The sequence below is a fragment of the Myotis nattereri genome (assembly GCF_964212035.1).
Source record: "Myotis nattereri genome assembly, chromosome: 9".
Classification (NCBI taxonomy): domain Eukaryota; kingdom Metazoa; phylum Chordata; class Mammalia; order Chiroptera; family Vespertilionidae; genus Myotis; species Myotis nattereri.
Window position 1 is genome coordinate 25,771,955 of NC_138084.1, and position 25,906 is coordinate 25,797,860.

The 25,906-nt window shown below is 35.8% G+C and overlaps 1 protein-coding gene across 2 annotated transcripts in view; it reads right to left on the reverse strand.

Annotated features, from left to right (window-relative positions):
* Positions 1–25,906, reverse strand: part of LUZP2 (leucine zipper protein 2) — a 308,052-nt gene that overhangs the window by 110,834 nt on the left and 171,312 nt on the right. For both annotated transcript variants that reach the window (XM_081098525.1, XM_081098524.1), the window contains exons 4-5: positions 23,753–23,834; positions 17,586–17,648 (exon numbers count right to left, since the gene is read on the reverse strand). In XM_081098525.1, coding sequence (XP_080954651.1) covers positions 17,586–17,648; positions 23,753–23,834 — 145 coding nt within the window. The remainder of the gene's footprint in view (positions 1–17,585; positions 17,649–23,752; positions 23,835–25,906) is intronic.

Consider the following 25,906-nt stretch of genomic DNA (forward strand, 5'->3'; position numbering starts at 1 on the left):
GAGTGGTGGTAAATGTGGAGATCAGTGTATACAATAAACACAATTCAATTTTTCATTAGGACATGAACCAGACAGGTTATTCCTGCAATGTGCACTACAGACTAATTCTGTAGAAGAGCTTTGATTAAATCAAGTTGTTAGATTTTTAGCTGTGCATTCTAATGCTTCTCTATACTGAACAATCTGATGTTGGGCTTTGGGGTTAGAAGTTGGATCTGAAACCTGTTTTTCCCACTTTACACATTGGCAGAGAAAGAATTAAATTTTCTAAACCTTATTTTATTAGACTATATCTACAGGAAAGGTTAGGTGAGGATTGGAATTTGCTAACCTTCATAGGTACACTGCAAATCTAGTCAGCAATTTAAATAAACACAACATGTTAGTGACCTTTAGAGAGACATGAGCTAAACATTGTTAGAATTTATACTGTCAAACCTAAAAATTTTCTTTTCTTTTTTTTTTAAAAATATATTTTATTGATTTTTGACAGAGAGGAAGGGAGAGGGATAGAGAGTTAGAAACATCGATGAGAGAGAAACATCGATCAGCTGCCTCCTGCACGCCCCCTACTGGGGATGTGCCCGCAACCAAGGTACATGCCCTTGACCGGAATCGAACCCGGGACCCCTCAGTCCGTAGGCCGACGCTCTATCCACTGAGCCAAACCGGTGCTGGCCTAAAAATTTTCTTGAAGTAGTTGGACTTAACAACATGACCATCATACCTATACTGGTGTTTCCATGGTTAACTTGTTAATTTACAATTGAAAATGATCCTGTAAGTAAAAATGCTTCACAAACAATAATTAAGTGTCCATTATTGTTTTTATTTCTATTGCAATTATCATAAGTTCTATTTCACAAAGAGTTAATTTTTTAATGTTATTACCTTCGGAAAATAAAAAAGGGGGATATGTGGAAAGCAATATATTGAAAGCAAGACAACGGAAACAGAGGTTGTCAGAGTCTTTACAGTGGAATTAAAAAAAAAATCAAATCTGGAATCTTGCCTTGCTTTCTTCCCAGTAATGTCTAGGTTTGTTTAATTAGCTAAATTAATTAAGCACTTGTATTAAAATTCTCATTTACCATAGCAATTAATCAGCAAAATATTCTCAATGCATGACCTTCAAGGAATATTAAATTTGTTTAACTCTTTCTGATTAAAAATAGTCATATTAAGGTATTACTTTTGTATCCCAATAGTAATTACCACTGCCAGGAATAACAATGACTTATCCACATTATTAGGAATAGCTATTATTATATATCCCATTTTGTTAATAAAGAAACTGAGAGTCCACATGCTACGTAGGTTTAACATAGTCACAAAGTTAGGATTTGGCGGAGTTAATACTTGAACCCACTTCCCCAAGACTCCAGACTCAATAGCTAATTACTCTCCAGGAAAACAATGTCAAGTCAGATGGCCTGGTTTTAAGTTAATACCTTGCATGAGTTTCTTCTCACTATGTGTCCCTCCGTTTCCTCTCTATACAATGATAAAAAGTTTCTACTCACAGGAATGTTGTGATAATTGAGTGAGCTCAAGTGGCTAAAGCACTTAGAATAATGCCTGGTGCACTGAAAGGGCTCAGTTGAGGTTACTTATTTTTAGGGTGATGATGATAGAGGAGGAGTAGAAAGAGAAAACGATCACAACGAAACACCTTGCAATGATGAAACAGCCCTCTCTCTAGTGCTTGAAGCTTCTACTACTGTAATACAATTTAGCCTGTGAGTGGCTGGTCCCCTCAGAAATTTCTTTTCCCTTAGAAGTAATGATAAGCACACAGGAAGGAAAGCTTACCCAGTTAAAATAAGTCTAACTATTCTGTCCACTTCTTGTACTAGTGGAATTGCATTGGCCACTCCTGCTCACTGTTTACATTATTTTTATGGGAAATGAAACTTGGATCCACTCCTGAAGCCAGATATGCAGCTGATTCTTTCCTTTACTCTGTTCTTCCCAAGCTCTAGGGAATTCTTTCCCTCTCCTGATGTGGGGGTGGGGGGAGAGGGATGGTCACCAGGCAGGAGAGACAGGGGTCTATAGTTTGTAAACCCAGTTCACACAGGGAAGTCAGCACTTCCCATCTCAACTCTCTGAGCTGAATATCTTTTGTGCATTGTGATTTAATGCTGCCCATAATTCCCTTGTTGTGGTAAAAATTGATTGCAGATTAAAATAATAGAAAAGATAAGATACCTGTGGCTTCAAGGGAAAAAAAACAAAACTATGTTTCAATTTTTCAAATAAAAGAATATACCAAAAAACAAGCACATGTGCATTTCACAGAACATCAGAGCCGAGAGAGAGAGAGAGAGAGAGAGAGAGAGAGAGAGAGAGAGAGAGAGAGAGACCTAATTTTAAGCTTCCCCAAAACAAACAAAACTGCATCAAAGCAAAATTACTCCCAGTAGTATGGGTTATCATATTTGGAAAATTGGTCCTGCTCTTAGGTGTTCTCTTTATGTTTTTCTTAATGTCATGTCACACATATATCCTCATTGTTTTTTTCTCACAAATAATGAAGACTTTAAAATGTCTTGAAAACAACAAATAGGGGAAAGTGCGATTTGGTGAGTTGTACTCAACTTTTGCTGATTTGCCAGCAAATTTCTAAGAGAATTTGTCAATTAATAGCACTCCTAAACTAAATTAAGTCAGTTGAACTACAGACTTTCTGGGATGAATCCTAAATGTTGTTATCTGACCAATATAAGATTAAGATGCTAATGACAAAATAGTTTTCCCTTAAATTATGATCTATGAATAGATGGAGAGCACCTTCATTGTAGACTGGCAAGTTTGTCAGTAGGAGTAAGATCTTTCAGATTTGACTCCTGTCACTTGCTTTGTGACCTTGAATACAATTATTAAACTCCCTGAGCTCCAGTTTCTTCATGTATAAAACCAAAAGAAAGAAGAAGTACCTTTCAAAACTGTCTTTAGGATTAAATGAAATGATTTACAAAAAGCAAATTCATACAGTGTTGGCCAGACTTCAGATAGTCAAGGAAAGATTGCTATCATCATCTTCATGGACATCATCATCATCTGTAGGTTTCAAATTTTGTTTCTTGGATTAACAAATCTAATTATAAATTCTGAGTCAAATCAGACTCTAATTGTGGGATGCCTCAAATTTTTAATAAGAAAAAGGGCAATTATTTTACAAATATGTTCTTAGAGAGAGGGAGAGAGAAATAGAAACATCAATGAGAGAGAAGGGCAGGAGGGAGGGGGGTAAGAGATCAGCCAAAGGACTTGTATGCATGCATATAAGCATAACCAATGGACATAAGACACTGGGGGGTAGGGGAGGCCAGGGGATTGTCAAGGGCAGGGGGAAAAAAAAGGACACATATGTAATACCCTTTGTAATACTTTAAGCAATAAAACAATAAAAAAAAATCAATGATGGATTGGCTGCCTCCTGCAGGCCTCCTACTAAGGATCAAGCCAACAACCTGGGCATGTGCCCTGGCAGGGAATTGAACAGGTAACCTTAGTTTCTGGGTTGGCTCTCAACCACTGAGCCACACTGGCTGGGTCAAAAGGCAATTTTATAAAACCCTCATGAGAGAGGTGCCCTCCCTATTCCTATCTCTGAAGACAAAGGAATATCATAAAAAGTCTTAACAAACAGGCATTGCTGTTACTCCCCATTTATAATAATAAAAGTGTAATATGCTAATTAGGCCAAACATCCTTCCGGGAAGTCCTCCTGGACTAAACTGGAGCTGCAGCCACAGGACCAAGGAAGGCACAGTGGCAGCAAGGGATCCAGGCAGCCACCATGGCTGCAAAGGCCTCTAGTTTATTATAATTACCTCATGCTCCTTAACCTATCATATTTCTATGCATAGAAGACATAATAGGATGAATGATTTTATTTCAAAACTCTAAAAAGAAAAAAAAAATAAGATCAGCTGCTTTCTATTTAGATTAATTGAAGAGACTCACTTAGGGACCTGAACATTAAGAGAAAAATCCTTGACATTTACCATAGTGAAGATTCTGCTCACTTAACTTTACAGCTTCCACTGTTTGAAATTTGGATCACAGAAAGGATGTTTCTGATCATTACAAGACTCTCCAACTAACGGGACTATAGTTTGGAATTATCAAAATGTGCGTTCATATATCACTCCCCGCTTCCTACAAAAGAAAATAACTAGTAAGGTATTTACTTAAAATAATTAAGGGGCTAATTTAATTCATTTTGATGACCAGTAAAAAAGATTGCATGCTGTCACACCTCGGAGGGAAGGTAGGGGAGGGTGGAGGTATGGGGGAGAGATCAACCGAAGGGCTTGTATGCATACGTATAAGCCTAACCAATGGACACAGACACCACGGGGGTGAGGGCACGAGTGAGGGCATAAGTGTTCGGGGGTGGGGGGGAGTTGTTTCGGAGATGATAAGGACACATATGTAATACCTTAACCAATAAATAAAAAAAAGTTTGCTAGGAGAGGTATTAATTCCACTACATTGTGGGACCCTGGAAGATATGGTTATCAGTTGTTCTTCGGTCCCCGTGTAGTATGGAGTGAAAACTTTGGACATTTAGCAGGCACATATGCATTGAATGCACTATAGAGTTTATCATGACAGAGAGAAAAAAACACACAAGAGCTGCTTAATATGCTAGTAGTGATTTTCAGTAAACAAAACTTTAAGAACTATCATACACATAAATAAAAACTGTACAGATTGAAAGACAAAACAATCACTATTCAAAGTAAAAAATTTAAGCATATGTTCATCCCAATTGTACTTAGAATAATAAATACAGGCTAGATTATAATGATTTTTACATGAGCCTCTAAATTTTAAGAAATTATTATCATATAATGACACAATATCACTAAATAAATATTTACATGCTATTTCTTAAAAATTTTATGTTTTATACAGAAACCACGCTAGAGATGTGCTGAAAATGTCATTGTGTCCAATTGCAAGCTGTCGGTTTACAGATAAATTCAAATTTATAATGGGCTTGAAAACATGTGAGTCAAGAATATAGGACAAATTTATCTGATTTAAATTAGACTTGCTCATTCAACTAATATTGACAATAATATAAAATTGTAGATTTACTATTAGATCGTTAAGGTAGCTGGCATCTGTAAAATTCAATTATTTCTTCTGAAACATTAACAAGGATTTTATATGTCAAAAAGGGAGGTACCAAGATGATTACAGATTTCCTCAATAAATTCCATATATGAGGAGGAAAGCAGGAGGCATTTCTTTTCTAATCCTAAGTTTAAGATACCTAAACATAAACTAGGTATGTTGAGTAAGCATTTTACATGTAAGTATCTGTACTTCAAATTAGTGGTCTGAGCAGAAAATATAAATATGAGAAGTATACATTGGTCAATGTTACAAACATGATATAGAAAATATTACTTAGAAAGTAAGTGCAGATGGAAAGGAGAAATTTGAAGACTGAGATGTGACATACTCCAACAGGAAAGTAGCTGGAAACATAAGAAAAATACATCAAAAGGAAATGAGTAGGAATAGTCAGTGAGAAATAAAAAGATCTCAAAGACATGGAGTAAAACCAAGTAAAGCAAATATTTTAAGACTATGGAAGTGATCACGTGTTGCAAATACTGCTGATATTTCAATTAACATAAATTGTGAACTAACCTTTCAATTGAACAGTCTGGAGTTTATTATTGACTTTGAAAGAAGAGAGCTGTCTTTATGGAGTGGGTTAAGTATGAATTTGGAGGATGAAGATATGTTTAAGAATATTGGCAAACTTCTAGATAGTGTCACACACACAAAAAGAGCAGAAAAATAAGGCACTAAATATAAGGCAATATAGGATTGAGTCATGATATTTCACAGATGGGAGGTATAACACCATGATATATATGAAATAAAAGAGAAATTGGTGATGCAGTAAAGAGAAGAGATAATAATTAGACATCCTTGAGTATAAGTGGATTTGGACCCAAAGCACAAGTGTAGGGACTGACTTGTGATGGGATTGTGGGTAACCCAACCAGCATAATGAGTGAAGGCAGACTAAATGGGTCACAATGCAGATTGATTGCTAGATTTGCTGGCAGAATTTAAAACTCGCTTACTAATCAGGCTTCCATCAGGAAACAGATGGGGCAATCAAAATAAGATTATTTTGTATAGATTTAATTGAGGGAATATTTGTCAAGATGTAAGGAGTGTGCAGGAAACCATAAGAGGTAGTTCAGTCGTTTGAAGCTGTAACAACTTCAAGAATGAAGGGGGGCGGGGCAGGGAGGGAAGGGAATAGACATAAATGCAAGAGAAGAAAGTTAAGTAGAGAAGCACACCTTCAGAGGAGCAGTTTGACCACATGCCTTTAGAGAAATAGACTGCTCATATGGTAAAACTGACTGATGAGAGATTATGATTCATTATTGCTAGACAATGAATTCAGCTTGCAGTAGAAAGGAAACAAGTTAAGTCATTTATCTTTTTATGGCATTAAGATGTGTACATAGTGGCCTCAGGTTAGATATTCATTAGTCAGTTATTAAAAACTTACTATGTGCCATGCACTCCATTAGAAACCAGGAATAAATACAGAACAAAGAGGTACTTGCCCTTCTCCACCCCAGACAAGTGCGATGGTAACTTGCGATATGAGAAGTGTGGAGCAGTAGCAGAACACAGTGGGGCTATTGATCCACCTCTGACAGGGTATAGGGATGAAGCAAAGCTTTCCACAAATATTGAGCAATAATGATCCAGATATGAAGACAATACTTTGCCTTATTTGAGCAAGAGCATTAAAGAAAGACAAAGATAAGATGAGAAGGCATTTCAATAAGACATGGAGCACATTTTATAAGAGAAAAAAAATGGACATAAAAGGAGTTTCCAGGTTGAACAAGACATTGTTATTTAGTCATAGTGAATAAAGGTGTACACTAGGCAGTTAGTGAAAAAGAAGAAACTATCTAAAAAAGCAAGTACAGTTTTCACTTTTATATATAGCCATGAACTCAGAGGGTTGTTTTTTGTTTGTTTGTTTTCTTTTCATATCTATTGCCTGAAACATAGTCATGTGGCCCTAACTAACTACAAAAGAAGCCGGGAGGCTAGTGAATGTAGTTCCTAGCTGAGTAGGTTTAAATTTACAGCTAAAACTCATTTGTTCTATTACCAATGGAAGACTGAGAAAATGGACATTGGTGAACATATGGCTGCTTCCGCCACACTACCTTGTACTCAATTAAACTAGTGACCAGGGGATGCAGTGAGTATCGGACAACTGATAAGTGGTATCTATATATATAAAAAGCAGTAATATGCAAATGAGGTTGAGACTCTGTAAGGGTGATGACCAGCTCAGGAGGAGGGGCTGGGCACGGCCCCGAGCCTGAGAGAACAACACAGAGGGTGCCTGCTCCTAGGCTCTAATGCGGCTGGGGGCAGGCACCAGCAGACACACACCCACACAGACACTCCGGGCGTCTGCTCCAAGCCTCTGCTGTGTGGCTGGGGGCAGGCCCCCAGCGGGAGGACACACACACACACACACACACACACACACACAACTCCGCGGCCAGACTGTGGCTTAGGTCCACTACCCATGCCATCAGTAGAACGACCCTTGAGGGCTCCCAGGCTGTGAGAGGTGGCAGGCTGGGCTGAGGGACCCCCCACTCCCCAGTGCATGAATTTCATGCACCGGGCCTCTATGTACAAAACAAACAACATAAAATTTGTGCTATTAAATCTAAAAAATGTATGAAGTGCATGGACCTTTTGAGATTGTCTATAAGAACTACTTTCAGATATACAGATTAAGAAATAAAACTTACCTCAGCAAATGATGTCTCAGTGGTCAAATATTCAACAATTACTGAATGAGAGAGCTATTTTTTTCTTTTTCTTACATTAAAATCATTTAAAATACACACTAGCACAGTTGTTTTCATAAGAAATCATTGTTCCTCAAAGTTGAAAAATACTAGAATCTAATTTGGTAATGCAATATTGATTGGTAAATGAGATTTTTAATCCTTTCTTTATCTCTTAAAAATCACTATAGGTTTGCTTTTTCAAGTTAGACCCAGCAACTACATACATCAGGTAAGTTTGGATTGTGAGACAAAATGATAAAATTCTGTAAGTTTTGCTTAGCAGTTCTCCACTACATTAACAAAGGCATCATCTTATCTTGAAGAGAAGAAATCCATGGGAATATGACTGGTGTAACATCCAACATGACAAAAACAGCTTTCTGAAGAATGCAAAAAAATAGGTTTATGTTCTCACAGCTGTGGCAAGAATAGTGAGTTTACACAATGGTCACATGCATGTGATATTTAGAAAGACAGGAAGCAGTTAGCTGATCAGTTTCACATTTGTTTCAAAGTCAATAGTCATGAGAGTAGGTAGAATGAGAAAAGAACCTTGAAAGGAAAGGAAAAACTTTGTGCCTAGTTCCTTCCCCACTCTCTCCCAGCTCTATGAAATGAAGCAATTGGGAAAGTCTATAAGATTGATTTTTCCTCACCTCTCCCCTCCATTTGGAATGTGTTCTGCTTGACATTTGGATTGTTCAGACTAAGCGAAATCATGCATATAAAAGGGCTTGCCACCCAGAAATGCAATTACACATGTAACCTGCAAGCAAGCCACAGGAGTAGCAGTGACAGTGGAAGTTTTTATTCCTTCTTTGGTGAAATATATACACACACACACATATACACACACATACACACACACACATACACACACATACACACACACATAAAGCTCACAAGTACTTACTGAGTATCTACTATGTGATAGGCTTTGGGTTTCTAAATGGCAATGATAGTTGTGATTCAGGAGGAAGATGAGGGGGAGCAAGAGGTGGAGGAGGAGGAGGGAGAGGAAAGAAAGTCATGACAGTTATACAGCAGTGGACCAGGAGCACATATGCTTCAGAGCAGAGATTCCCAAATCTTGTTTCTTAACATTTCATGTTCCTTATTTTTATGTGCCTATAAAATTATTTAAGTCCTTGTTACACTATTGCTATGCCCATCAGTTGCTTTGGCTATCTAGTTAGTACTCAATCCTGACAGCCCCTGAAAAATTAATATTGAGAAATTATCTCTTACTCATAGTACATAGCAGACTTCTTAATCAGCTGTCCTGCTCTATCTTGGCCAATTAGAGTACATGAGTCCCAAGACAGGCTGTGGTGTATCCTCTCCACAGGTACCCTCAGAGCTTTCCTTTAAGGGCTACAAAAGCTACTCTTGAAGATTTCCCTTCACAGCCCTCCAGGGTTGCAGAGTCTACAGCTTCCCCATCCTTTCTGTGAACACCCCAACTGAATAATAGAATCTCTTTTACCAAAACGTAAGAAATGCAGATGGCCAAGCCTCAAGTCACACGTACTGGGACTGAACTTCTAAACAGCTTTCAGATATCTATACATAGAGAAGTTCTCAAAATGATCTTTACGGCTCTGCTGGCCATTGCACAGCATCTGTGAACCCCTTGTTCAGAGCCCTGTTATTCTCAGTGCAGTGCAGACACTGGCTGTACTGGCATCACTTGGGAACTTGTTATAAATGCAGATTCCAGGCACTGCTCTAAAGCAGAACCTGCATTTTTACAGGATCCTTAGGTGCTTCCCATGTACATTAAAATTTCAGAAGCATGGAAGAAGAGTCTAGCTTTTAAAAGGTTCTGAGTAAGGAAGAAATTATAAGAAGGGTTCTTAATGTATTTTAAAATTTTCATGTCATAGTAACTCATTTGAAATTTCATGATATTAGTTTTAAGTTATTAATATTATCATGATGACCTGGATGGTGTGGCTCAGTGGTTGAGCATCAATCTGTGAACCAGGAGGTCAGCATTCAATTCTTGGTCAGGGCACATGCTCAGGTTGTGGGCTCAATCCCCAGTGTGGGGCATGCAAAAGACAGCTGACCAATGAATCTCTCTCACCACTGATTCTCTCTCACCATTGATGTGTCTATTTCTTACTCCCTCTCCCCTCTTCTCCAAAATCCTGTCTTATCTTGGTATTTTTATTTAAGTAAAATATGGAGCTTTTTGGTGTACTTCTTTGTTTGTTTAGAATCATTTCCTAAGCAAATATTTATTTGTCTATAGCATTGCATATTGACGTCCTAATTTTATCACAGGAGCCCATGACAATGATTATATGACAATAGTTTCCACTTGTTAAGAGCTAAATGTTTAAATATATGCTAAATGTCTCACAGGCATTGTTTTTTCATTTACAAAATTAACAGTATTCTGAAGTACATAAAACATATAAAATAATGTTTATAAAAGACTTGAATAAGAAATCAAACCTTTCCCTTTAGTTGAACCTTGGCAGAGAACACCAGATAATTTTCAATGGGAGAATGGAAACAGTGGCCCAGATGCAGCCAGGGGCATAAGTCACACAATTTCAACTGAGAATTATTCCTTAAATTGTTCACAGTGTTGGCATCTAGCCAACATTCTGCAGCAGGAAATTAAAACTTGGCAGAATTAATGGATTGCAACACAAAATAAAACAAACTTTAAGGTAGATCCTAATCTCCAATAAAACAGCAGTCCTGGCTTACATCTGAAAGGCTGAGTAAAAATTCTGTGTCCTTGCAAAGTAGAAATTTCATTGATACAGTTGTATCTGTTATCAGAAATTTTCAGATTTATTTTCCTGTGTATTATGCTTTGGCCAGATCAATCAGATTGGCAGCTTTTTATAACATGTACTTACAGCATTGATTTGCAAATAAGCTGGACTGAAATTGGATTCACCACAATCAAATTAAACTACATTTTTCACAAAAATAAACAACTAACAATCTTTTTACTTCCACAGGAACTTTTGAAGCATCAACTTTCTTTTTATATTTGTTGTCTTAATCATGAATCAATAGCTATAAATTCTAATCCTTTCATTCCTTTCAAAAGCAATCCTTCAATGAAACATTTAGTGACTATTGCCCTCATCTTCCCCCTTACAATACTTTATTCTAAAACTAAAGGCCCGGTCACTAATTCGTGCACCAGTGGGGTCCCTCGGCCTGGCCTGCAGGATGGGTCTGAAACCGGTGCTCCAATATCCCTCGAGGGGTCCTGGATTGTGAGAGGGCACAAGATTGGCCGAGGGACCCCACTGGTGCACAATCTGGCTGGGGAGGGATGAGGGAGGTTGGCCAGCCAGGGAGGGACAACAGGAGGGCTCTAGGGCATGTCTGGCCCATCTCACTCAGTCCCGATTGGCCAGACCCAAATAGCAAGCTAACCTACTGGTCAGAGCATCTGCCCCCTGCTGGTCAGTGCACGTCATAGCTACTAGTTGACTGGTCGACTGTCTGTCCCCTGGTGGTCAGTGCATGTCATAGCGAGGGGTTGAGAGGCCTTAGCATATCATTAGCATATTACACTTTGATTGGTTGAATGGCTGACCAGATGACTGGACACTTAGCATATTGGACTTTTATTATATAGGATGCTTATTTCAATACATTTTTATTGCAGTTATTTTATATAATTTTGGTACTTATTATTGTATCATATGTTATACGGGAAATATTACCTATTCTATAATATTATGTTCTTTACATTCTTCATGGTCAGAGGTTGTTTTGTATAATTGAAATTTAATAATATGTATATCCCCTAGGAATATAGCACAATGTTGAACGTAATATGTTTATTCTAAAAAAGAATATTCAGAAAAGTAAGTCTTATATATGCAATTAAATCAGTAATATTAGAGTACTTCTATAGACAGATTTATACCTAATAAAACATTCCCTCCTTGCCTGATCAAAAAAAATCTGAAGCTGTTTACTTGGAATATACAAAATGTCATTGATGATGAAGTGGCTGATTAGTATTACCCCAAAATTAATGTTTGCCTGGAACCTCAGAATGTGACTTTATTTGGAAGTAGGGTTTTTGCACATGTAATTAGATAAAACCAGGTTAGAATAGGCCTAAATTCAATGACTGGTATCTGTACAAAGGGAGGGCATACAAAGATAGAAACACACAGAGAAGGCCATATGGAGATGTAAGCAGAGGTTCTTGACAACCCAAAGAACATCAGTCATTGCTAGGAGACACCAGAAAGTAGGAAAATGCTGAAAAGGACTATTCCCTAGAATGTTCAGAGGGTGTATGGCCCTATGACACTGAATTTAGACTTCTAGCTTTTAAAACTGAGAGTGCGTGTTTGTTGTGTAAAGCTACCCAGTTTGTAGTACTACCGTATTACAGTAGCCCAAACACCTAATACAGATGGGTTATAGTAAACTTTACTGAATACACAATTAAGCAGAATAACTAGTTGACAATACCTTCTCTAAATAATCACGTAAAAAGGAAAATTAGCAGAAATAAAGTGAAAAGATTGTAATGGAATTAATTATTTAAAAACCTCTCAGGCATGTCCTGGGCTCCGTATATATTTGACTCAAATTCGTATACCTATTCATCTGCAGGCAGGCGTGAGATTCCATTTTCAGAATGATGACCCCGAAGCACTCTATTACATTGGGAAATATCCCATCATCCCCACTTGAGTGTGTTTATTGAGGCAAGATGAAATAATTTATTTTAGAAAGATTTATAGCCACAAGAGTTGAACCAAAATGGGGTTTCCTCTTAAAACTTACTAGATTTTTTCTCTAGATTGGATGTTATTAACTTTATTACTTTTTCATTTTAGTCATGAGTTCCCTCTCATTTGAAAAATATACATATGCACTTATACTGTTTTTCTGTTATCATATATTTTCAGGATGGTTAGAGATTACCTAATAGTGACCGTTTTATCTTGCAGGGTGTCTAAGCATCCCCATTGTAGAGAAAGTAGCAAATTAGGTAAATCAGCTTCAAAGTCCAAACTTGGAGGTAGTATTATATCCACTGTTATTGAAGACATTCAATTCATTGGTGCTAAGAACAGATTAAGTGTGGTCTTAATTTATTCTCACTGTATATAGAGAGTCCTGGCCCTGTGATTGGTAAAAAATGTGAGTGATGGCCCTGGCCAGTGTGGCTCAGGTGGTTGGAGCATCATCCTGTGCACCAAAGGATCCCGGGTTCAATCCTGGGTCAGAACATAGAAGGCAACTGACTGATGTTTCTCTCTCACGTCAATGTTTCTCTCTCTTCTTCTCCCTTCCTCTCTCTCCAAAGTCAATAAATAAAAACAAATAAACAAGCAAAAAGATATTCTTGGGTGAGGATTTTTGAAAAAGTGAATGATAATATTCTAGAGAAGGTAGGATTCTAACCTCAAAGACTCGGCGTTAGCTGAGAAAATAATTCAGACAAAAGCATAGTTAAAATCACATAAAAGTAGGCAAGGTGCCCTGTGTACACACCAGATATTATAACAAGCACACATGCACAACGGAATGCTCTATTAGTGTTCATTACCACATGGTTTTTTTTTGTTTGTTTTTTAACTACTACAGAACCCTCAATGATGACCTGTCATATACTAAAGCTGGTTACTATGGACTCTAACTCATTGTATCCCTAAAAATGTTGTTAATACAAAGGCCCCCACATTTTAGAAAATGTTTTCATAATGTGTAAGTTTTTTAGTACTAATCCCACATTTTCAAGAAAAAAAAATAAAGCAAACACATTAGAAATAAAATATAGCCTCTATAATTCTAAAGTTCCGTAGCAGCTCCTGAGCAGGCATGACAGGTTTTGCTAATCAGACATGATCCCTGCAATATGTAGATTCAGAAACTAGTGATTAGATGTTACCCATTGTCTTATGCACAAGGAATAGGGCTGTGGGATACCAGATGAGGTCATCAAGTTGGTGCACAGCTTCCTGAACTTGGCAGAGACAACCAGCCCTGGGTATGTTTACGGTGTTCCTATACCGCAGCCTACAAGCTGTATAATCAGCTCTCCTAACAATTTTGTGAAATCCCTAAGTGGCTTCATAACTCCTTTTCTTATCAGAGGATTTTTTTTTTTTTTTTTTTTTTTTTGCCACAACTGAGAATAGTAACTGGCACATTGCCCCTAAAAACCCATGTTCTTTTCCTCAGATGCCTGGATATGTGTCAATGGTTATTAGAACTATTTGGAAATCCATAGTTTAGGCAGTGACTTGACCTATGGCAAGATTTTTTCTCCCAGGCACTTATAACAACAGCCATAAAACAAAACATAAAAATTATATGAGCCATGCAAAGAATAGATGAGCAAAAGAACTGAGAGATAAGAAAGAAAGAAAAACTGAGCCATGAAATTGTGAGAAGGAAAGCCTGCCACTGAGAGGCAGTAGGTTTGACAAATTTCTGACTTCCATCACTGGGCAGAGTGGGGCCCATGTGTTTCTGACTTTATTATTTTTTAGTATGATTCCTTATTTTATCCTTAACTTGAACTATCTTGAATTAGTCTCAGGAAAATAATCAATCGTAAGAATCTATACTAAAACAAGAGAATGGAGATGGCCCCTAAAGTTACCTTCCTTCCTTTCTCTCTTCCTCCCTTCCCCTCCCTCCCTCCCTTCCCCTCCCTCCCTCCCTCTCCCTCCCTCCCTCCCTCCCTCCCTCCCTCCCTCCCTCCCTTCCTTACTTCCTTCCTTCCTTTTCCCTTTGATCACTATCTGGTCACTAATTTAATATAGACTATTTCAATATTAATCTACATCAAGTATAGCCAACTACGTATTCCTTTAAAAAGTCCTAAACATTATCACACACATTGTAATAAGGAGTTTCCTTTCCTTTTTCATTTTCCTTGTTCTTTTACATTTGTGATTTTAGGTTTGAAGGGTTCTGCCTCACAATCATGAGTCGCAAGCTCCCATGTAGCCTGATACAGGTATACCTGCATGGATGGAAAAAAACAAATTGCTTTCTGCCCTACATAACACTTGCTTGAAAAAAAATAAAAACCGTATGCTGCTGCCTGCTTGGCTCAGTGGCTGATCATCAACCTATGAACCAAGAGTTCACCAGTTCGATTCACAGTCACGGCAATGATTCTCTCTCATCATTGATGTTTCTATCTCTCTCTACCTTTCCCTTCCTCTCTGAAATAATATATATATATATATTTATTTTTTAAAAGTATGAATATATTTTCTCCTCCAAGGGACATCTTAAATTTAAAAACTAAATCCCTAAGTGCTAATGTAAAGTGCCTTTTTATAGTTGTCTTCACATATGGAAAAAATTCTCATTATTCTTTAGTAATTTTTTTTAAAATCCTTTCTTCTTTAGGAACTTACTGATAATTTCACTTAGAATTAGTCAGAGGACTTCAAGCTTCTCGCCAAAATCTCTTTATACCTCTATTGTCACCCTCATCTTTAATATTTTGTCAATTTACATTTTTTATTTTTTTACTTCTGAACTAAAAGTTCAGACAGTGTCTATATAGTTTTACTATGTTTACCATTTAGTTGATAATATATGCTCACCATTAGGTTTTTCTTATTTTTTAGAAAAAAACTTTTCTGGTTATCAATTTTCATCTTGCAAATTTCAATATTATGAAAGTGAGCTGTAATACATTTAATTACAAAAAACGTACATTCATTTAATACATTTAATTACAAAAAACGTACATTCATTAGACATTAGTTTTGCAGAATTGTATTTCTTTTATAATTATTCTAGCTTACACACTTAGAAAATTAATATTATACTATAAATTATCTCTCAGTAACAAAATATTTTGTTTGTCCTCATATGTATTTGTTATGAGTAAGTTACTGTTTGATTTTGAAAGTGCTCTTATTTAGCTGAATGCTAGATTTCTTAAAAATTATCTAAGATTAAAAGTTAACTGATGAGACATTTAGAGATATAATTAACCAATAATCACTCATTATCATACAACTGGGTTTATGCTTTATGTGAGTGTGTATGTGTGCATATGTACTTTTTCCCCTTATTTTAATACTGTCTTTGACATTGTTTTAAATATTCTTCTTGTCTTAAATGACCTATGGAAAGTTACTGACTTGAGTAATCTAGCCCTTTCACTGAGCTTTCACTGGGCACCAGCAAACAAGAAATCATCCAGTATACCTAGTATTCTGGTAATTTATCTGCTGATATTTCCCACTATAAACAAGAAATCCACAAAGGAGCTTGAAAAATTAGGTTTTGGGGAAATCATTATCAAGTCCACCCCACCACACTTTCTTAAGGAAACTCAAGAAAAATCATAGTGCTGGAAGTTATCCATTGTCAAACACTATCATGAAAGTGCAACAAGGAACTCAGAAGGCTGATGAACCTTGAGATTTAGCAAGGCTAAAAACTATGCACTGATTGTTCTGTTGAGATAATGGTGTGTCGAGCAATTTCCTGACCTAATAGTCTCAAAATAAATTTTCACTAATATTTACTGACCTTTAAGATAGTATGTCTGCTACTGGATTGCCTGCCTAACTGAGGGCAAGATGTGTATTCTAAAATTGAATAAAAGCTAATGGGGCCAGGGCTTCAGGGAGCCTCTCCACTAGAGAAAGGTTTCTACCTGGCCCCCATGCCTTCTAAATTCATGTTTCTTGTCTAGTGCATTTGTTTGTGTGCAGCCTCTTTTCCAGATCCTGAACCCAAGCTGCAAATTGATACAGCATTCACATCAAAGGAAAGATATGAAAATCCAATAGAATCACCAGAAAATCATTTAAAATTTTCTTGCTTTCCTTTCTTCCTTTCAGTACTTGCAAATCTGATAAACCATTTTAATCTCACTGAGTGCTGGTGCTGAATGCTGATATCAGGCATTTGTAAAGTCTATTGTTTAACACTGACATCAGGTGGAAGCTATTTAGGAATAATGCTTTTAAATTACTCAAAAAATTAAAGAAAGAAAGGAAGAATAGAATAAAGGGAAGAAATTTAGTAAATGCTAAAGTTATTGATTTGGGATTCAAAATAAATCATAATTAGTGGGATTGATCACAAAAGATGTATCATTATTTAGTCATGGTTTAATAGTCCTAAATAATTACTTGCATTCAAGAAAAAAGTGAATAAAGAGGTGGAAATATAAACACAATGGGGAATTTTTTTAAAAAAGTAATTGTACAACAAGATAGAGAAGTAATTAAAAGAGAAAAAAGTATATAGACTTTTATAGGGTCCTTACATATTAAAGGCTATACTAAAAGTGGTTACAGCTTATTTTGTTCAAATCTACATTATTCTATAATCCATACATAATTTTTTAAATTCTAGATTGGTTCTTCCTAGCATGAAGTTAATTTCTAGCTTTCTTTCTTCTTCAGTGCCTATGTTGTTATTTGGTAGACTAACTTACAAAATAAAAATAAATTTTTAATATTTCCCAAGCAAAATATAATTAAAAGAAGAAATGAACTAGAGATGTATGAACTAATAACATTATCAAATATTTGTAAAAGTGGTGATTGTCTACTCTTTGAAATTCTTAACTTTATAGTTCCTCTCCATTAGTACATAACTAAAGGACAAATGTGCATGTGATCAATACTCCAAAGATTTTGTCAAATCAATGTTTATATATATTCTTTGATTTATATAAAATTCACCTAAAATATGTCTTACCTCATTCTGAAGATCCCGGATCATTTTGCTCTTTCTTTCCACTTCAGTCTTTAAAAAATTAATCTGAAATTGAATAGAAAATTATGTAGACACATTTCTTATTAATTATTGGGGCTTTTATAAATTTATTTTCATGATGTTCAACAAATATTAAAAAAGAACAAAGGATTAACATTTTCATTAACTAAACTTTCATTGCCCAATTCATATATATAAATCTACTGAGTATATAAAAATATCCTTTTCTCATATAATAGAATATTTTTAATTGAGATGTACATTATAAATGTAATCCTCATCTGTTTAAACCTCAATTTCCATATTTTTATTTTGTTTTATTTCTTTCTTTCAGAGAGAAGAGGGTTTAGATTTTTGATAGTGACTGTTGTTTTTATTATGATTTATAAGACACCCTCAGCAATTACTGTAACTTAACATTTCAATTAAGCAGTAAAGGTTATGCATTATGCATTCTCCCAAGGCTACAGCCAACTCAGTTTTCTTAGAGTATGTAAATAAACACTTGTGTTTTCACTTCTTATCTAGCTTATTTTACAGCTTAGAGTGTCCTATTCTGGGGGAAGAAGGGTTTCTTGGCAGCAGCCATGAAGACCTGCAGGTGTCTGCTGTATCTACAGATGCCCTTTAAAGAGACATAGCATTGGAATGAGAGGAGGAAGCATTTGAGAAGTGGCATAGTCACACCTCCCTTCAGCACCTCCTCAATTAGTCTGTGGGAGAGATGGCAAGTCCACAGCCCCTTCCCCTGATATATTTGTTCTACGTTCCCTCTCCCTCCTTATAAAAACCTCTGCCTGCACTGATATATTGAAGTGGATGTTTTTGAGGACAGGAGTCCCTCATCTTCTTAAGACATCGTCACCCAAATAAACCTCTTTCCATTTTTTACCAGCACCTGTCTCACAAGTTTAGTTTTCATTGCAGCAGGCAGCCAATGGGTTTGGTTACATAACCATCAGGAAACTTAAAATAAAAAAGGTTTGTTGCTTATGAGTCCTAGAAATTACATGGCACACCTGGAGCGAGAGAGAGAGAGAGAGAGAGAGAGAGAGAGAGAGAGAGAGAGAGAGAGAGAGAGAGAGAGAGAAGAGAGAAGAGAAGAAGCTGGGCCTGAGATTCTACTTTTATTGGGATTGAAGGTGAAGGACTAGTTTCATGGGCTCGCTCTTTATTGGTGAATTTAAAACATAAGAGTGGGAATTTAGGCTTGGGAAGAGAAAAACAAGCAATCCAAACAGTTATCAATGAGTTATGGAGATCAACCAAAACTTCTAAAACCAATGAGTGGATATAAGTGTGGGGGGAAGGGCGGAGAGAAAATGAAACTTTCTGTGGCTGGCAATGTATTTACTTGAGATAGCCATCTTTGAAATAAACACTTCTTTTCAGTGAAGGCTTCTGTAGTCCAGCTTAAGTCATGCCCTTGCATTACAAAAAAGAAAAAAGCAACTCTCAAGGCTTACTCTTCATCTACCCAAGCACTCTAGGAGCACCAGCAAATTTGATATGTTACAGATTTGACTTTTGTTTGAGTCATGAACTATTTAAAGTCATATTGCTTATATTAATATCCTGCTTTTCCACTGATACCATTATTTTCCCCAAATCCTCAGACTTTGATACTATTCAGTCAGTTATCCATAATTAACACCTAGCTCGAATTAAAATTATAATAAAAATATATTTCAATGTCAAGACTATAACTGTTTAAATGTTAATCTGTGACAGATTAACAGAAAGATTTGAGAATGTAATACTCAGATATTCAGGACCTAAACTATATTTAAAATATTTTAAAAATTTTAGCATTTTGAATCCATGGGTCTGGAATTGCAGCAAGTTTTAACATCCTTGGAAAAATGAGCCTTTCTAGAAGATAGTTAAGAAGTAATTCTCAGAGACAAAAATATCATTTATTTTCGTTGAATAAAGCATAAAACAACAGAGTAATTCTTTATTCTAAATGAAAGTCAAAGCTTAAAGCTAATTCTTGCCCTTAAACTAATTATGTCTCCTTTAGGGCAAGTTAAGCCATAAAATTAGCAAGAGTAATGAAATGCCTCTAATGAATATTAATATCTTTAATTACTTGGTTACACCTGAGAACTTCTTCCTGGCTATTAGGTATTTCATGAGGAACACAGATTCGAAAGATTTGCCATGCCGTTATTTGCTTGGGGATAAAAACAAAAGTTCACATCTTCATAAAAAATGTTTTCAACAGAATTAGATCATGACATGCTTTACTGCTTTTTCAACTTAATTTTTCAGAAAATTATCTTTTTTATATTTTGTGATTTAAAAGCAATATCACTTTTAAGTTGCAAGCATTTTATTATAGATGCACCAAATGATGTGAATATTTGAAACATCTCTGGTATAAAATATACAATCTGTTATTTTTTATGGAAAAAAGCATAGTAATTTTATATGTAATCAAGGACATAAGCTTATCTGCTCTTACTGGTAAATCTAAAATATCACAACAATATTTACAGAATTACTTCCAAATATGTTTTCTTTGAGAGTGAGCAGTTACAGTTATCTTAATTTCCCTTTCTTACCCAGTCTTCAATTACACCAACTATAGTCTTCTTGGCAGAAAAAATACTTATTGAAATATTTGCAACCATATATATATATATATATATATATATATATATATATATATATAGAATCCTTAGTTAACCTAGAATCTTCATATGGTGTGAAATAGCATAAACTAAAGGTTTCTGTTATGTCTTTCTGGACTCTGACTTAGAAAATTGTCATTCAATTCAAAACAGAATAAATGCTTTCAAAGATTTAAGTCTTATTTATTTCAGCTGCAGATGTATGCATTTATTGATGGTATATTTTGTTAATATACTCTTGAATTTGTTTACTAGTACATAGGATTTTTGCATCTACATTTACCAATGAAAATATAGCTATTAATTTATGCATATTGTCATTAATTGATTTGAAATAATAAATATACATACTCACAAAATGAGATTAGAATTTTAGTTCTTTTTCTATTTTCCAAAAACATATTTGCTTAGGAATTTGCCTAGAAATTAACTGATCTTAAAAATTAGGTAGAAGTGCACAGCTGGCATGACTCAGTGGCTGAATATTGACCTATGAATCAAGAGATCACACTTCATTTCCCTGTCAGGGCACATGCCGAGGCTGTGGGCTCGATTTCCAGTGTGGAGTACACAGGGGGCAGCTAATCAATGATTCTCTCTCATCATTGATGTTTCTATCTCTCTCTCCCTCTCACTTCCTCTCTGAAATAAATAAAAATATATTATAAATTAGGTACAAGTTACAATAAAAACTTTCTGGTTTACCCTAGCTGGTTTGGCTCAGTGAATAGAGCATTGGCCTGTGGACCTGGCACATCCCTCAGCTGCAGGCTCCTCCCTGGCCCAGGCCCTGGTGCAGGAGGCAACCAATTATGTGCTTCTCACACGTTGATGTTTCTTTCTGTCTTTCCCTCTCTCTTCTACTCTCTCTAAAAGTTAATGGAAAATTATCCTTGGGTGAGGATTAAAAAAAAGAAGTAGAAGTAAAACAAAACAAAACAAAACAAAACAAAACAAAACAAAACAAAACAAAACAATAAAACCTGGCTCTGAAATTTTGGGGAAAGGAGGTCTTTTTTTTTAACCCAGTAAAATTCCATCCATATTTGGCTATTAAAGTAATGACTTTCTTCTTGAAGAATTATTGACTTTTGATATTTATTTATCTAAGAACTTACATGTAAAATTGCACATTTATCAGTGAAAGTTGCTTTCTTATAATAGATTAGAGTAAAAGTTACAAGGGCATATCACACATAAGAATACTTGTTGCTGACTTAAACTTTTATTTTCTCATGATAGAAACATGAATCTACTTTTATGTGTATATGTGCATATGTATTGAGTATGATTAAACACATTTCTATAGTACACTGTACTAGTAGGTATGGAAGACAGGTAGAGAAGAGAAATTTGAGGAATATTTTTAGCTTCTACTCATAAAATAATTTTGAATAAAATTGAATATAAAATTTATTCAAGTTTTCCAGAGGAGTGACTCTAAAATGAATATGTTTGATACTTTGTCTTGGTGTTTATTTTCTGAATACATTATTGTAAGTTATCATCATGTAAAATATTTGAAGAGTATTATTGATGATTATTGCATTCATTTTTATTTAACCCTAGTTTTTGTATGTGTGTTATGAAGATAGATTACTGTAAAAATGTTTGCCTTTAACAGCAGATTTATAAAACTGTATCCATTTATCTTTCCTTCTCCTAGTGGAATACATAAAAAGGCAATTATAACACAAATGATATGGTAATAACAGGTATGCATATGTTATTGTAATAACTTATAGGAAGGTCCTTCCTGAAAGGGCACTAAGTTTATAGAAGTCAAGAAGGGAAGACAAGAGATGAGTTCTCTGCTCTGTGGAGTGTTTCAGAAATTCATTAAGTTGTCCAATATTAGGTAAAAGAGATGGCATTTATCTGTGTAAGAAAGGGAGACCAGTCTATTTCCCAGTTCTGATATTGACTTCCCTGGAGTATAGATAAAAGTCTAGACTGTTCTTATCATAGATGATGTAAAGTTTCTATCAGCCTCTGTCCCAGAATATCACAGTGGATTATTCTCTTAAGGGGACTAGTACCACATAATAAGAGGCTCTCACAGGAGAAATAAGTGTGCTGACTGTAAAGCTATCTGAAATTTACTCTCCTCCGTTCTTCATTCTCCATTCGCTTATCTCCTTTTATATATTCTGGCAAAGATCAAAGACCAAGATAGTAACTTCTCATTTACACATTGGGCCAGCTCCAGTAAAACTTCCTTTGAAGTTCCTTTGGAAATTTTGTCTCTACTGTGAACTGTGATTATAGTAACGCCTACATTTTCTGACTTTGTCATCAGATGGTAGCATGGGGTATGCATTTGTTAACTTTAAGAGAGGAATGAGGTGTACCTTCTGGGATTACTTCACTTCGCCTAGTCATTCTAAGATTTTTATTTCTAATTGAAGGTTTACACATCATGTGCTAAATTTTCTTTTTTACATTTCAATTTTATAAAAGATACAATGAAAAAAGGAGAATTCTGTGCTGAAATATATTCTGATCTCTTTCCCTCATCTACCCACCCTTTCTCTGTCTTTGTCTTTCCATATACACACAGACACACACACACCCTCACACACATCAATGTTTCAATATTCTATCTCTATCTCTATCTCTATCTCTATCTCTATCTCTATCTCTATCTCTATCTCTATCTCTATCTCTATCTCTATCTATCTATCTTTATATATCTACTAGGAGCCCAGTTCGAGATTTGAAATTGCGTGGCACCGCCCACCCTCGAGTCACCGGTCCAGCCCTGCCTCCCTCTAAGGCCCTTGAAGCAGCTGAGGTCACTTCTGATCAGGCCTTCCCCCAGCGCAAGCGCACAGAGGCCCCTGCCGCCCGCCCCCAACGCTGTGCGTGCAACCTCCTCCTGTCCAATTGACCTGTTATGGCGTCCTGGTTAATTAGCATATTTCATATATATAATCTTTATTTGTATGTGTGAGCACTTCTATTCTGCTCTGCCATCATTTGCAACAAGGCAGTGAAGAAGTCCTGATTAAATGTGATAGGTCAAGACAGAAATGAGATTGAAATGAGGACCACCTAGTAAGCTGGGTAAGGTGTTAAAGGGAGAGATGATATGCTGATGCTGAAAGTTTGTTCTTTATGTATCATCTGATGTCTAGAGAGGCAAACATTAGGATACATTGCATAGCAGAGAAGAACCAACATATGCTTGTCCTCTACGTGGGCAGAACAGATAACAGTGAACCCATTAGTAAGATACAATCCTGTATCTAGGAAAGTCAATAGTCACTGTTAGATAGGTTGTCTTCAGGAAGCTGAAGAGTTTCATCCCTAAATGAGGGTTGAAAACCTGAAGTCCCCTAAGGATCACATACAATAAAAATATGTTTTTGAATTTTTATGATATTGGTGACTGAACTTTCTTTATTGTATATTCATTTTCATTTTTACATGTATATTTGTTCCATAGTGATTTTTTAAAAGTAACAATTTCCCAGCCCCACATCTAAGGACCCAAAAGAGAAACATACTTACAGTAGCCTGCTGTTTTTCCGCTTTCTCAGATGTCTCTTTAAGTTGATTTTGCAGGGCCTCCTGGAGAGACTTCATTTGTTCTCTAGTTTAGTAGGAAACAGAGCAAAAGAGAGGCTTAATACAATTCTGTTATTTCCTGGATGGTTGTTGGCTACATATATAAAGGAAAAAATAACCAGAATTGAATAGACACAGTTCAGCATACAGGGTGTATCTCAGAATTCTGGTAATTAAAGGTATTCTCTCCCAGGCAACTATTAAAAGCAAGCTGTATTTCAAGGAAATTGCCTTGCTATTGTGTCTTATGAGAATCCTACTGTGTACATCATCTGAGAGCTGCATAATGTGTTAAATTAAATCAACATAATAATTAGTGTTGAAAAGCTAATTTTAGTGATAGCATGCCAAGGTGTGAACATGCTAGTTAGGAAGAAGTTACCATAGACTGCTAATAAGATAGAAGTTATTGTTCCCTTTTGATGTTCCTAATTGATTAATTCTAAAGCATTGTGCTTTAGACATCCTTTATAAAGCCTGGGACTTTTTACAAAGCAGAGCAAGGAAACATTTCTAACTTGAGCACTGCTGCATTCATTGGGGATAATAATAGAAATACTTGTCTGAATATATATATATATATATATATATATATATATATATATATATATTTATTTATTTATCAAACTCACAAATACATATGAGCCCTGTCCACTGGCTAAAAATATAAGTGTTTCCATAAATATGCATTCTTTTCAAGGGTTTAAAATGTAATCATTTATGACAAATTGTGTTATCTTTTTTAAGTTCAGGTGAGTGCCAAAAGACTAAATCTGGAACCCTGGTGTGTAATCACAATATAGACAAGAGGGGAAAGGTGAGTACCTTCTCAGAGTCATTTTTTAATCTAAAAAATGGGCATAATAATAAAACTACTTCATAGTTTTGTAGTGAGATTTAGATGACATGAGGCAAGCAAAATGCTTAGCATAATGCCTGGAAATATATAATCACTTAATAAATTTGAGATTATTGTCATAGCCACCAGCACCAATCTGGTTCCTTAAGTTCATTCTTTGACCAGCACATCCTGCACAACCATGACCTGTTCTTTCACTCAATGGGATTTAATGATCCTCCCGGTTTTCTTTCTTTTTTAAATGTATTGATGAGAGAGAGAGAGAGAGAGAGAGAGAGAGAGAGAGAGAGAGAGAGAGAGAGAAAGGAAGCGAGAGAGAAACATAGATTTGTTGTTCCACTTAGTTATGCATTGATTGGTTGCTTCTTGAATGTGCCCTGACCGAGAATCAATCCTGAAACCTTGCGGTATAGGGATAACACTCTAACCAACTAAGCTACCTGGCCAGGGCCCAGATTTCTTACTCTACAAACTCTTTGGTCCCAATTTCAATTTCAGAAATATCATTGAGAGTCTGTATGATTGTTGGAACCAATTTGGACTTTGTCAAAGCAAAATACAATCAAAACAAGTTATAAAATAATTACAGACACTGGTTCTCAGATGATGTATGCCTGCTTGGGTGAAGCTCATAACATGCTTTTGGCTTAGAGTGGATTTTAAGTCTCAGCTTCCATTACTTCCTCAAACAGGTTTCATTTTCTGAGAATTGTCTCATATATAGACACTTCAAGTTTGGGCTTCCATTATCATTTGTGATATTTTTCACAAAGGGCATTTGTGAGAATATAATGAGATTGTAAATATTTACAAATATTGTAGGTTCACAATATATTAGGGATTCATAAGCCTTAGAAGCTTTGCATCAAATTATGATATATTAGAGATAGAAAACTGATGATGCGTAGAGAAGGGGTGGAATTGTGATCTGGAGCCTATGTGCTCAAGCTCTAGAGAGTTATTATACCACCTCTACACGGGGGGGGGGGGGGGGGGGGGGGAGAGAATGAATCTGCATACTACCCTTAGCACCTAATCTTCAATAAGCACTGAATACAAATACAATCGAACAATTATATTCCCAACTGATAACCCATTATAACAAAATGTTATAGCAATTAACCTTTTAATATTATTTTTGGATTTTAAAATGGGGGATTTTAATTTTTTTCTACTTTCTAAATGCTACATCTATATTTTAATTAAATTATGAAATCATATATTTTTTTAAAAATGAA